Below are 14,775 nucleotides of genomic sequence, written 5' to 3'. Positions count from 1 at the left end.
ATAAGCTCTTATATGTCTCAAGACTAACTTTCTATTTAAATTGATGCATATTGTCACATTACCACATACTTCTAAAAAATATCAATTTTCCATCTACATATTGTCCCAATTCCAGATTCTCATTGTGATTTTAAAAGACTATAAACAAACTTATATAGTCACATTTGGTGCATTGACGTTTATAGAGTAAACACTCTCTGTTAGCTTGACTTTGGAATATCTCTCATAGTTGATTTTGAATTAAAAACAAAAACAAAAATATCTTCAGGCATTATATATTCTACAAAAAAGGAAATAAAAATGTTTTTATTTAGATTTTCTTCTAAAAAGAGATGACATGTGTCTACTATTACTTTTGCTTCATCTTTTCTAAGAAAATCACATCCACATTTGGCTTATGACACTTTAAGCTACATGTTAAAGTAGTAGCATCCAAACTTATTGATACATATTTCCATAATTGCAATAAAATTTGATGAACTTTGTTCATTTTTCTGTTTTCCATAATTAATGGAAGCGGAGGGCATCCTTAGACTCAGAAATGGTTATAAATAATGTTGTGATCGTGTTAGTCAGCTTTTTGTCACTGTGACCAAGATACCTGACAAAAACAACTCAAAGGAGGAACAGTTTATTGTGGCTCATGCTTTCTGAGATTTCAGTCCATTCTTAGAGAGCTCCATTTTTTTAGGTCTAAGGGTGAGTGAGACAAAAATATCATGGTGGAAGGGCATAACAGAGTAAGCCAAGAAGCAGAGAGAGAGAAGAGACAGGTAGAGAGACAGAGAAAGGAAGAAAAGGGAAGTACAAAGGAGGCTATAACAGCAAATACCCTTCCCAGTCACAACCTCAGTGACTACTTTCTTCAACCAGGTCTACCACCTCTCAGTTTCCACCACCTCTACAGTTTCCACCACCTCTCAGTCCATTCATCTGTCAGTGGTTTAATCCCCTGATGAGGTTACAGCCTTCATGATCAAATTACTCCCCCAAAATTCCACTTCTGAATATTGCTGCGTCAGAGACCAAATTTTCAACACAAGAGCCTTTGGCAACGCTTCATATCCAAATTATAATAGTAAAAAGTGGTAAATGTATCAAGAGATAGGATAGTATGACATAACAAAAGCTAACATTTGGGGTTTTTAAAAAATATTTATTTCTTTTAGTTGTACACAATGCCTTTGTTTTTATTTATTTATTTTTATGTGATGCTGAGGATTGAACCCAGGGCCTCGCACACACTGGGAAAGTTCTCTACCGCTGAGCCACAACCCCAGCCCTAACATTTGGGTTTTAAGGAATGGTTTTTGATACTCTCAGTATGATTCACTATCACTGAAATAGTCACTACTAAGTAATGTGTACATAAATCAGGTACTTAGAAACAATGGAGAATGTTGATAAAATGACCACTACAGACAGGTATGACTGTAGTGATAGGTATGGAAGATGATACGGAGCATTATATTATCTATTTAAAAATGGGAAGGGGGACCATTAAAGACCACTACATAGTAAGTACACAGCATGTGGGACATTGCCATGAGATGGCCAATGTATATTCTGAGTAATAGAAAATAAAGCATTTTACAGTGGAGCAAATTATATTAAAATAGGATGGATTCATGTGGAATATTTCAAATGTACTCAGAACTATGACAAATTATCAAGTAAATATGATACTTTGATTGAAGTTTTTTTTTATAATGATTAGATTTAATTACTGTTGATGGCTCCCTTTTAGCTGAAAACACTTAAGTTTGACCTTGAATTAGCCTATATAGTACATGTAAAACTGCATGCTTGCCGGAATAAATTTCACAGTGTTTTTCTTTCTTAGACTATCAATAAAGTTCTGGTCCAGTACGCGGCAATTGTGTCAAGTGATTTCAGTTCATATTGTGATAAAGAAAATGTGGTAAGTAAAACTGTTTTTACTTTCAAGTTATCTCTCATTGAGATTTACTTCTTCCAGTTTTGAGGAAGCAAGAGAAATTATTAATTTCTTTATTCATACAGGACAATAAATAATGGGGATCCCAAGAAATTGTTTGAAAATATCTCTAGTAGTCTCAAATTGGTTTCAACATAGGGTTCACAAGAAGGTTGAAAAGTGTCTCAAAACCTTTGGGTTTTCCATGTTGATAAGAAACAAGATGAGGATATATCATTGAAAACTCACATACTCTATAAACAATGGGATCTGAGAATTAGGAAGTTAAAATTAGATAAGTATTGACAACAAGTAGTTTCACTTTAACACCAGTGCTAAAATAAGTATAATTTGTTCTTTATATTTTCAAGTAGATTGAGAAGAATGGTTAGCATATGGAATAAATTGGTTCTTACTGTGAATTATTTTTTTTTCTTTAAATATTAAATGTTCACTTTATTTTTTTTATTATTGGTTGTTCACAACATTACAAAGCTCTTGACATATCATATTTCAAACATTAGAATCAAGTGGGTTATGAACTCCCATTTTTACCCCAAATACAGATTGCAGAATCACATCAGTTACACATCCACATTTTTACATAATGCCATATTAGTGACTGTTGTATTCTGCTACCTTTCCTATCCTCTACTATCCCCTCTCCCCTCCCCTCCCATCTTCTCTCTCTACCCCATCTACTGTCATTCATTTCCCTCCATGTTTGTTATCCCATTCCCCTCACAACCTCTTATATGTAATTTTGTATAACAATGAGGGTCTCCCTCCATTTCCATTCAATTTCCCTTTTTTTCTCCCTTTCCCTCCCACCTCATGTCTCTGTTTAATGTTAATCTTTTCTTCCTACTCTTCCTCCCTGCTCTGTTCTTAGTTGCTCTCATTATATCAAAGAAGACATTTGGTATTTGTTTTTTAGGGATTGGCTAGCTTCACTGAGCATAATCTGCTCTAGTGCCATCCATTTCCCTGCAAATTCCGTGATTTTGTCATTTTTTAGTGCTGCATAATACTCCATGGTGTATAGATGCCACATTTTTTTTATCCATTCATCTATTGAAGGGCATCTGGGTTGATTCCACAGTCTAGCAACTGTGAATTGTGCTGCTATGAACATCGATGTGGCAGTATCCCTGTAGTGTGCTCTTTTAAGGTCTTCAGGGAATAGTCCGAGAAGGGCAATAGCTGGGTCAAATGGTGGTTCCATTCCCAGCTTTCCCAGGAATCTCCAAACTGCTTTCCAAGTTGGCCGCACCAATTTGCAGTCCCACCAGCAGTGTACAAGAGTACCCTTTTCCCCACATCATTGTTGTTTGACTTCATCATGGCTGCCAATCTTACTGGGTTGAGGTGGTATCTTAGGGTGGTTTTGATTTGCATTTCCTTTACTGCTAGAGATGGTGAGCATTTTTTCATGTACTTGTTGATTGATTGTATATCCTCCGCTGTGAAGTGTTTGTTCATGTCCTTGGCCCATTTGTTGATTGGGTTATTTGTTTTCTTATTGTCTAATTTTTTGAGTTCTTTGTATACTCTGGATATTAGGGCTCTATCTGAAGTGTGAGGAGTAAAAATTTGATCCCATGATGTAGGCTCCCTATTTACCTCTCTTATTGTTTCTCTTGCTGAGAAAAAACTTTTCAGTTTAATAAAGTCCCATTTGTTGATTCTTGTTATTAACTCTTGTGCTATGGGTGTCCTATTAAGGAATTTGGCCCGACCCCACAATATGTAGATCGGAGCCAACTTTTTCTTCTATCAGACGCAGAGTCTCTGATTTGATATCTAGCTCCTTGATCCACTTTGAGTTGACTTTTGTGCATGGCAAGAGGAGGGGATTCAGTTTCATTTTGTTGCATATGGATTTCCAGTTTTCCCAACACCATTTGTTGAAGATGCTATCCTTCCTCCATTGCATGTTTTTATCTCCTTTATCAAATATAAGATAGTTGTAGCTTTGCAGATGACATTTTTCTATACCTAGAAGACCCAAAAGGGTCTACAAAAAAACTACTAGAACTAATAAATGAATTCAGCAAAGTGGCAGGATATAAAATCAACACACATAAATCAAAGGCATTTCTGTATATCAGCGACAAAACTTCTGAAACGGAAATGAGGAAAAACACTCCATTCACAATATCCTCAAAAAAAAAAAAAATACTTGGGAATCAACCTAACAAAAGAGGTGAAAGACCTATACAATGAAAACTACAGAACCCTAAAGAGAGAAGTAGAAGAGGATCTTAGAAGATGGAAAAATATACCCTGTTCATGGATAGGCAGAACTAACATCATCAAAATGGCGATATTACAAAAGTTCTCTATAGGTTTAATGCAATGCCAATCAAAATCCCAATGGCATTTCTTGTAGAAATAGATAAAGCAATCATGAAATTCATATGGAAAAATAAAAGACCCAGAATAGCAAAAGCAATTCTAAGCAGGAAGTGTGAATCAGGCGGTATAGCGATACCAGATTTCAAACTATATTACAGAGCAATAGTGACAAAAACAGCATGGTACTGGTACCAAAACAGGCGGGTGGACCAATGGTACAGAATAGAGGACACAGAGACTAATCTACTGCGAATTATTAATGTATTTTTTGATGATTTAGGAAATACGTATAAAATTCAAACTATTATTCCAACTTTCTCAAGAAAATGTATAAAGAAAAGCAAGATAAACTGATTATTTGGAATATAATCAGGGCTGTTTTATGATGAAAGGTGAAAGACTCCTTATTTACCATTTGTATTATTAGGAAAAATACGTTGACAGCACTAAACATGTTGACAAGAAAAATATGTTGACAGGAAAAATATATTGACAGTAAGAGGTTTCAAACAAAAAGTATTGAAAAAAGTGGTTAAGAAATGAAGACAGGATTTTTAAGTTAAATTTTTAAGAGTTTTATCTTTTTTTTTAAGAGAAGAAAACAAGGAATTTTTCCCCCTCAAAAAAAAATCAGTCCTTGCTATTTAAAAGAGAATTCTAAGAAAGCTACTAGTCTGCTGAAACCCCATTGACCTCTTGCTGACAGCTCATTAAGTCAGTCCTGATGATTCTTAAGGGTTCCAGAAGTTGCCTCTTTCCCTTAAATTTATATGCTGCCTAGAAATTTTAACTCTCACATATCTCAGCAGTGATTTCTAATTGACACTTATTATGAATATTTTAAAGTAAAATAGAGTATTATTTATTGGAAGCATATGTTTCTAATTAAAGGATAGAAGATAAACATATCTGAAGTTTATATTAAAATTTTAAACAATGCCTTATAATTTCAAAAAGATTCTGTTTGTATTAGGATAGCAAAATGAGGAGTCCAAAAGTGGTTGTGAAATACTAAAGTTAATTCCTTTTTTTCACAAAGGAAAATTCACTTTTAAAGACTCCTATAGACTTCCAAACTTGATGTTTTATAGCACTCTACATTATATTTTATAATAAAAACCATAAGATAAATATTATCAATTAGTATTTTTGTATTATTCTATGTAATTTTTCTGTTTCATGCTTTTTTAAAAATATATATATATATATTTATTTGTTTTAGAATTGGTTGGACACAATACCTTTATTTTATTTACTTATTTTTATGTGGTGCTAAGGATCGAACCCAGGGCCTCACATGTGCTAGATGAGCACTCTACCTCTGAGCCATAATCCCAGTCATGCTTTTTGAAGTAATGTTTTATAGTAAGAAAAAAGAAAACGAAGCCATTGCAAATATTCTAGCACAGGAACTTTCCTTCCTCAGTTGTTCTTGCCTACTTACTGATACCTTCACCAGCCTTATACATGACTGCTTAAATACAAAGAACCATTTTAACATTTTGTGAGTACATTATAATTATGCATAATAATGGGAATCATTATGCCATCCTTGTCCATGCACATAATTTGATCAATCTCCTTCCTAGTGCCTTCTCTTTCCCTCCCATCCTCTCTCCTTCTAGCCTCTTGCTCTACTCTAGTGATCTCCTTTCTGTTATTATTAGTATTATTTTAACTTCTAACTTTTATAAAAGAATATAAATTTGTTACTTGATTTACGCTTTCACTTGAGACAAAGGGAATAAGTGCTTTTGTACATTTTCATGAATACATGTAACTATCATTATAAATTTATTTTAGTATTAACACCATTGAAATTTATTGTAAATTTCTCAGTATATAAGTTGTGATATAGAAGTTTATCTGCAAATTGAGCTAGAAACATTTAAAGTTAGACATCATTTAAGATATGACCATGCATTTGATTTGCTAGGGGTCAAAGTTAAAGACTACAGTGTCCACGTCAGAATAAGTAATGTTCTACTGTGACATTTTAAATTGCAAATGGGTCAAAACACTTTTATCCTTTTGATCCCATATTCTAAAAGATATCAAAATTATCAAAATCATAATTGCTTTATTTTTGATGATTTAAAGAATTATTTTAACTCAGAAATACTTCAGCAATGTAAAAATGGCCCTAGTTTAAACAAAACTAATTTTTGTATTCATCATATTTCAGGTTCCTAACTGTTTTAGATTAAGATCAAATGAAATGGATTATATTTTTAGGAAGAAAGCCAAAAATGCACAAATAAAAAGATACGATTTGACTTCAAACATGGGTTATTTTAACTTACTAAAATCCTAAACAAGCAATACCTCTGATTTAGATTAATGTTCTTTTGTTTATTTGTTTGTTTACTATGATATGTTTAAACTAAAAGCCATTTCATGATTACATTTAAGGTAGATTTTTGTAATCTAGTTCTCATCAGTTATTTGATGAATTGATTTAAAATACTGATATAATAAAAGTGAACTTTGGGCATTTCAAGGCCACGAAAAGCTTACTAAAAGAGGAGAATTTCATATTTGTTTTTATCTCCCTCTGGATAATTGCATCTCTTTTTCTCCATAGCAATCCATAGGCTCAGTAGCAATCCATGCCAAGAGAGCCCAACCACCCATTTTTATTTTGTTTTTAATAACTCAGAAATGATCATGTTAAAAAGGCTTGGTGGTTAGTCTTCATTTATAAAGCTGGTACTGGGATCCTGTTATGTGTGCCAACAAAGACAGGCTTCAGTGCTAATGTCGAAAAATCACATGAGAGTCAGACCCACTGGGAGCAAGTGATGAAATCCTTCACCCATGTGAAGGGTTCTCATTATAAAACATAGTCTTATTTTGACCTTGGATTTCTTCCTGGTACAATTACCAAATTCATGCCAAATCTTACCCTTCTGCAATAAAAATTATCACAATGACCCTATTTCCTAGTGGAAGAAAATAGCACATTGGCTCAGTGTGTGGACATCAGGGCAAGATGCTGAATTCCCTGAAAATTCAGAAATAGGAGTAAACCTAGGTAAAGTAGTTCTGATCCTGGCTGGGGTCAGAATCATTTATGGAACATTCTGATTCAGCTAACTGGAATCTATGAGAGATAAATCTCAGTTATCTGTGCTAAAAACAATTAGTATTTAAGTGACTAGAATCAAAGGATCAGAATAGAAGTTTAAAATTGTTTTCATAAATCAATGTCAAGATGTGGTCACTTTAAGAGTCAAGTACAAAGTTTTTCAAAGGTCAGGAATGTGGTTAAGACAATAATAAAATCTTTCCACTGATAAGAGCTACTACCTCTCTGACATCCTGTGAGTCCTTTGCTTGACTCTCTGATTCATTATTGGCTCATTTCCCAGCAACTTGAAAGATATATCCATTTTCCTTTCTTTGTTGTCTCCTCCTCCACTGATGTACTTACTGGCTCTTTAGAATTGATATGCAGGAAATATTAAATGATTCTGTAGCTATTCCAAATTTTACTTTTCCAATTATAAATTAATTTCCATTCTTCTAAGATCACATCTAGTCTTGTCACAAAGTTTCACATCTTTTTTTTTTATTATTATATCTATGAAACTTTGGAAACAAAAACAATGTTTTTAAGGCATATATTATGTTTAAAGTAATGTGCAATAGTCTGCAAGTAAGAAAAAATAGAAAAAAAAGCAACTCAGCAAGTACAATGTGTTGAAGGTTAGCTGGTGAGAGGCAACTTAAATATAAAGTAATATAAAGCAAATGCCACATAAGTGATAAAAAGAAAGATAAAATCTAGGAAAGAAAGCTCTAACCCAAATGATAGATATGATTCATAGGCACAGAGGAAAATGCAAAGGGAAATATGGATCAGAAGCAGGTAACAAGGGGACCTGAATATCATCAGCATGTGCACTTTATCAGTAGCAAGAGAAATTCATTAAAGGTGATCTTCCTTTTCTAAAAGTTTTCTTGGATTTAAAATTTTGAGGGTTGTAGCTCAGTGATTCAGCAATAGAGCACTCGCCTAGCATGTGTGAGGCACTGGGTTCAATTCTGGGTTTAATATGTATATATTAAAATTTTCAGATGGTGCTTTGTCTTTAAACAGTGAAATTTCAGAATTTAAACTAATCTGTTTTTCCCAAAGTAAAAATTCAAAAATAATGTGGCTAATTTCTAAGCATGAAATGCCACTATATTCAGGATAAAAAATCCTAGGAGCAAGCCTCCAAAGGTCTATTGTGTCGTATGTTTTTAAATTTCATTTAAAAACATTATATTGATCATTATATTGTTTCCTTTTCCATCTTTAGCTGTTAACCATATTTTGAAGTAGCTGAGTGATTGTATTTGCCAAATATAATAGGACAGCAATGAAAGCTGTATACTGCCACATTTAAGGTAAATTCATTCAATATATATATTTATATGATATTCAAAATAGTCTTCTATTTTCCTTGTTTAAAGCCCTGTATCTTGATGAACAATATTCAACAATTACGAGTCCAGCTGGAAAAAATGTTTGAATCTATGGGAGGGAAAGAGGTAAGTGTGTTCTTATTCCTGCATTTGTTGAATACCTACTTAGAGATCATTAGCAGCATATCTCCTTAATCAAATTTTTACATGGCTTTTCAAAGAACGTAAAGTGATGATAATCTAAAATCCCATTATCAATCAAGGCACTTTTTACCTACAGCAGAGTACTTTAGTAAAGAGAAGTGTGAACGGAAGGAGGGAGAAAGCCTTTTGTCTTGTGTATATAGAGTCATATATGCATATATGCTAATGATCTGTAAAGCACCACAAATAATAGATTTTTTTATTGTATTGTACAATGTCAGTTTAATATCGATGTTTGTTATGAAATACACACTGTGGCATGAATGGTTTTGGATATATCAGTGGTTTATTTTTCACATCAAAAAAGCTATGTCAAAATGTGTTGTGTGTTGTGTCTGTAATGTGTCATGTCTCTGTCCAACATCTTTGGCTTCCAATTCCATGAACAGAAGAAGGAAGGAGAGAGATTCTTTTATGAGGTTTGTGATAGTATGCATCTGATCCTTTGCCTGGCTGTTTCTCTGACATTACACCAAAAGGCCATTGCACTGCCTACTTAACTCTCATTTGCTTGTTTCGATCAGGCGGAGTGAAACATTAGCTGTGCACTTGCCTCTTCCTGCCTGGCAGTCCTCCTCACGCCTCCCCCAGTCCCCACCAGCAGGCCCCCCAAACATTGAGTGTGTGAGGATTGAGAAATGGAGAAAGTGCTGAGGGCAAGAGTCTTGAAGCAGGGTTTCTCACTCACTCACTGTCCCCTCCCCATAATGAAACAATCCTGAGAACAATCCCAAGAACAGCTCATTTTGAGTGTGTGGATATTTCTATTCAAAGTTAGTATACATTATCCTAACTGTGGTAAAATGTAGACATATGTAAAACTAGGTTGAAGTTCAAAGCACACATATCTCTTTTATTTCTAAATCTGTGTTGCTGGAAATGCTTTTTTTATGATGGTGCTTCTTCATGTACGAAGTTGCTTTTAACCCTGAGAGGATATTTATACACGCCTCTCACTCAACTATGTCTGTTTCATTTTCAGTCTCTTAAAAAAAATGAAGTTGCTACTTAACATCCTACAAATGAGAAGCACCAGAATATGTGTGTGATGGTGCAAAACTTTTTAACATGAACTTTTATGAGCTGTGTTTCCCTTGCAGTCTCAGTTTAATTTGCACAAAATAAGGCTTAATTCCCCAAAGTGTGTTAATGACTGTTGCAAGGTTGGAGGGCATCAATCTCATTTCAAACTTCATGTGCTAAACTGGTTGAGCACAAGCTCTCAAGGATCATAACTTAAGATCCCCTTCTTAATTTTAGTGATGCTTTTATATTCAGACTTCTAAGTCCATTTACAATTTTGAAAAGTAGTAAATAAATTACTGATTTCTTATGGAAAATCCCATCTCCTTTCAGTGAATTGTAAAAACCAGGAATCATTTTAGAATGAGCTTATGTTTAAAATGTCATATTTCCAGAAATTTCTCTTCATGTTATTACTATTTCATTTTTATTCGGTATGTGCTCTCCATTATGACTAGTATATTGCTGAGCCGAATATTAACCAGAAAAATCAGAAAAGACAGACCGAACAGATTAATCAAACCTGTACTTAGAAGAAACTGTATGGGCTAAGCCACCTGCTAAGTAAACAAGTTGTTAGGTGGCTCAGTTGTCAGTCAAAAATGGATTCTTATTTCAGATAAAATTACCAGTTTGAAATGTCCAAGTTTCACACTATAAATTTAATTTTGAGAACTCTTTACTGGAGAATGAATATAAGGAAGACAGAAATGCTGAGTGTGGTGAGTTCTCTTTTTATAGCCATGCAATATCTATTTGTTAAACTCCTCATACATAATTTAAAAGGAATTTTTAATTTAATAAATGAAATGAATGTCTAGCATCTAACCGTATAACCTGTTGGATGGATAACATTGACCTTATTTTCCTTCATCTCCTACATTTAAATACCTTTCTTCCCTTTCCTCACTATATATGTATTCTCCTCTATGTTTCCTCTCTCTATCTCTGTCTCTCCATGCATAGTTCTTTTTCAACTTTTGTCTTTTTTTGCTAAGGAAAAAATTTAAGCAGGACCCGTCTGCATTGGCATAGGAATTGATAAAGCATCAGGAGAAAACAAGACCTGAATCCAAGTCTGAGTGTGACATACAACCTTCCAGGCAGAAATAAACTGAATTAATACAGAAATATGTTAGGATCATTTGTTGTTAACCTTCCACTAAACACAAGAACCTCAAAGTAAAAGGTAGATTCATTACAACACCCTTACCTGCATATGCTGGTATCTAAATGGGTTTCTTAATATGAGGATTTTATAAAGATGACAAGGATTCTACCAAGAATGACAGGATTCACCCTTCAATATGAAAAGTGTAAATAGCCTTTAAACTTGTATAGCCTTTAAAGGTTATATTATGGGAACTAATGCTAATTCCCAGATATTTCCTCACAGTGAATCTGATTATAAACCCAAAGGCAAAACTTTCTACCCCTGATCTTATTTTTTAGGAGTTTATTAAATTTTGTCCCCTTCCATCTGTGCTGTAATGTGCAGTTCTTGCTACACAAATCTAATGAGTAAATATAAGTTATTGCATTTACTCCACATATTTTTAATGCCATATGTTTCTTAGTTGGCTTCTAACAACACTGTTGCTTGCCTCTTATACTTTGCAAAGTGCTGGCCGCTTGCAGGCATGGCTGCATGATGCTGCAGCTCTCTGCTGCTTTAACCTGATCATTGTGTGAGGGCAGTTGCTCTTTGTTTTTTAGGATTAACCTTCTTTTCTCTCTGGAAACAGGATTATTTAAAACCCTTTTGTGGTGGAAAAATCCACTCTGTGTGGAGTCCAGGATGGAAACATTGTTGAACAACATTGGGATTATGTTGTTCAAGATGGCTCCAAATAGTAATCACTTAAGCTGTTTTCATTAGGAAGTACACACATGGTGTCCCATGGGTCATGTCAACAGAGTTCTTTTCCAGTAACCTGTTTAATAAGAAAATCAAAAATGAAAAGCAAACCACGAAATTTCTTCTCCTAGAAAGTGACTTTCCAAAAGCTTCTCTGTGTATAAGAGTATGTTTTACAATCGCAACTTGATTTCTCTAGGTAATACAGAATAAGTTTTGTGAATTACACAGAAAAAGTAACTTTAGAAATGAGGACCAGATTATTTTCATAAAGCACATCAAGTGATATTTTTTATGTTCATACAGTTTAGGAATCACTATACTAAAATAAAAGAGCCAGCCCAAGTTATGAACTGACTTCAGAAATCAGAGAGGTTAATCATTTATACCCCTATCCCCATACGTGTTACCTATCACATTATCACACTAGAACAGAAAAATCATTATCAAAATGCCATGTGATAATTGTTGTTCACTGGTGAATGTTTATTTTATTATCTTTAACAGCTCAAATAGCTCAAAAGTAAAACATATTTTTTTGTTTTTATTATTTTAATAGCTTAATTACTTCATGAATATAATTCAGCATATATCAGTTACAAATACTTAGTCTGCATTTATTTGGTTACAGAAGCATAGGGTTATAGCACATGATAATGACTTATCAATGTTTCCTTCATCTACAATCTACTTTGTATAATATATGAAGAAGAAAATTAAATAATTAAAAATTTAATTTTCAGGAATTAATAAGTATTGGTTATAGAACTCTGTAAGACATGGTCATTTAGAAGAATTGTGATTATGTGTAAGTGAAAGGTAAATTACTTCTTTGCAATATTGTATTGGTACAGTCCTTTCAAACAGAAGAATCTGTAGTTTTCTATAGGCCTGATAATGCTTGACAGTCCTTCAAATTCTAGAAGTTAGCCATAATTAAGATGTTTAGGAAGATATGGGGTTGGTTTTTTCAGCTAAATTCTCTCATTCTTCTCACCACAAAGAAGACAAGTTGGCACAATGGTAATGCTATCTTTATTGATATGTCTCAAAGATCATGCAACATTCTCATCTCATGGTGGTAAATATCCTATAAGAGTGACTTCCACGTATATCCAAACTGAATAGGGCCAAGAAATCTGTGACAAAATCCCACAATCCTAAAATGTATATTTTTAAGGGGTGGGGGATAGGCTACCAGGTATTGAACCCAGAGGTGCTTACATTGAGCCACATGCCAGCCTTTTTAATTTAATTATTTATTTATAATCTTGAGACAGGGTCTTGCTAAGTTGCTTAGGGCCTCAATAAGTTACTAAGGCTGACTTTGAACTTGCAATTCTCCTGCCTCAGCCTCCTGAACTTCTGGGATTATAGGCATGCAACACTGTGCCCAGCCTAAAATGTGTGTATTTTGAGGAACAACTGAGATATTCTTTTGATTCAGAGATGCATATCTATATCATATTTAATTTTATTGGTGAGTTTAAAGTGCCAATTAGAAATTGCATTTGCCTGCCCAAAAGTGTATGTGTGTATGTAGCTCAATGAAATTCAATGCAGAACCTATTAGTAAAATGGACTTGAACATTAGCTAAGTAACGCCAGACCAAAGAGGAAAGAAACTAACCTCTGTCATTTTCTACCTGGCACTACCTTCTCATTATATGTGCAAGAGGATTAAAGACCACTGCTTTAAAGGAAATAATCCTCCATGCCAATAGTTGCTGAATTTTAACATGCATAAAAATTACATAGTAAGCTTATTAAAATACATTGCAAACTCTACTCTCAGGGTATTTGCTTCAGTAGGTCAAGAGTGGAGCCCCATTATTTTTATTTATAACAAATTTCTAGAGTTACTGATGCTACTAGGATAGGGACTACATTTTGAGAATCACTGCTCTATGATTTTAAAACAGGGAAAAGATAATTAGAAAAGAGCACAGACTACCTTTTTCTTATTTGTGCTCCACTTTTACCAGCCTACTTTCTGGTAGGACTTATTAATGTTTCCTTCATCTACAATCTAATTTGTACAATATATTGAATCTTGATTTGATGTGTTTGAATGGTCATTGGGACAGCAAATGATATTGCATGCAAATATTTGTATCAAGGAATGTAATAACTCCAAAATATAGGTGACCAAGAAGCAATCATATAAAAAGTCCAGCACTTCCCAAAAACGTTCTAGATTTTGTACATAAACTTATAAAAAGTGATTTGATAGATTTAAATTTAATATTCAGGTTTCTGATTTAACTCAACTTCTCCCCTCAATATACATAGAAATATAATTTAGTAGTAAACAAATTAATGAGGGTCAATTGGCTGTTTTATCTTTTTCAGCAACTACCAAATAAATTATACAGTATATACTGGAAATAGTTAAATAACAAAATAGTCAATTTCAACTCATTCCATTATTTTACTTTCAGTTCTAAAATTGTTTCTTGAAGAATTTAAAAACTTTGTAAATGGCAATATTTAAGTATCCATTGTTACCTACTTGTATTCATTGCATCTGCTGTGTCAGGAATTGGAGTAGGAAATACCATTAAAAAGATGTCTTTGGCCTCAAGGAGTTACAAGGAGTAAGATCTTGTAAACAGAGTAGAGATACCTTTCAGCTTTTAATGAAAGAGATACCCAGAATCGCAATGCTCCATGTCTGTCTGGACCATTCTAAACATTTCTTCCCCTGCAGGCTGAATGCTTTATGGAAAATAGAGGCCAGAACAGGTGGAACATGAAAACAGAATTTATACCTTCATTTGTCATTCAACAAATATTTATTTGCTGAGCACATATTACATGCTGTAAATTTTACTAGGCACTAAAAATACAATAATTACTAAGATGCACTACCCCATTCCACCCTCCAAAAAAAGAACCTTGGACTTTGTTAGGAGAATTCAAGGGATTAAAGAGATAAGACTCACGGGAGAGAAATAACAATCTTTTTAAACTTAAAAATATT

General features: G+C 33.7%; 1 protein-coding gene across 1 annotated transcript in view; it reads left to right on the top strand.

Moving 5' to 3' along the window:
- The window catches only part of UNC13C (unc-13 homolog C), a gene marked incomplete at its 5' end in the record, with an annotated part of 578,171 nt that overhangs the window by 451,752 nt on the left and 111,644 nt on the right, over window positions 1–14,775 (top strand). Inside the window, 2 exons of the mRNA XM_081292419.1 lie at window positions 1,844–1,921; window positions 8,756–8,833. Of these exons, the coding sequence (XP_081148545.1) occupies window positions 1,844–1,921; window positions 8,756–8,833 (156 nt within the window). The remainder of the gene's footprint in view (window positions 1–1,843; window positions 1,922–8,755; window positions 8,834–14,775) is intronic.

This window comes from Spermophilus citellus, assembly GCF_964194105.1.
Source record: "Spermophilus citellus genome assembly, chromosome: 4".
Taxonomy (NCBI): Eukaryota; Metazoa; Chordata; class Mammalia; order Rodentia; family Sciuridae; genus Spermophilus; species Spermophilus citellus.
Note: the sequence above shows the minus strand (reverse complement) of the source record. Positions and strands in the feature narration are given on the sequence as shown.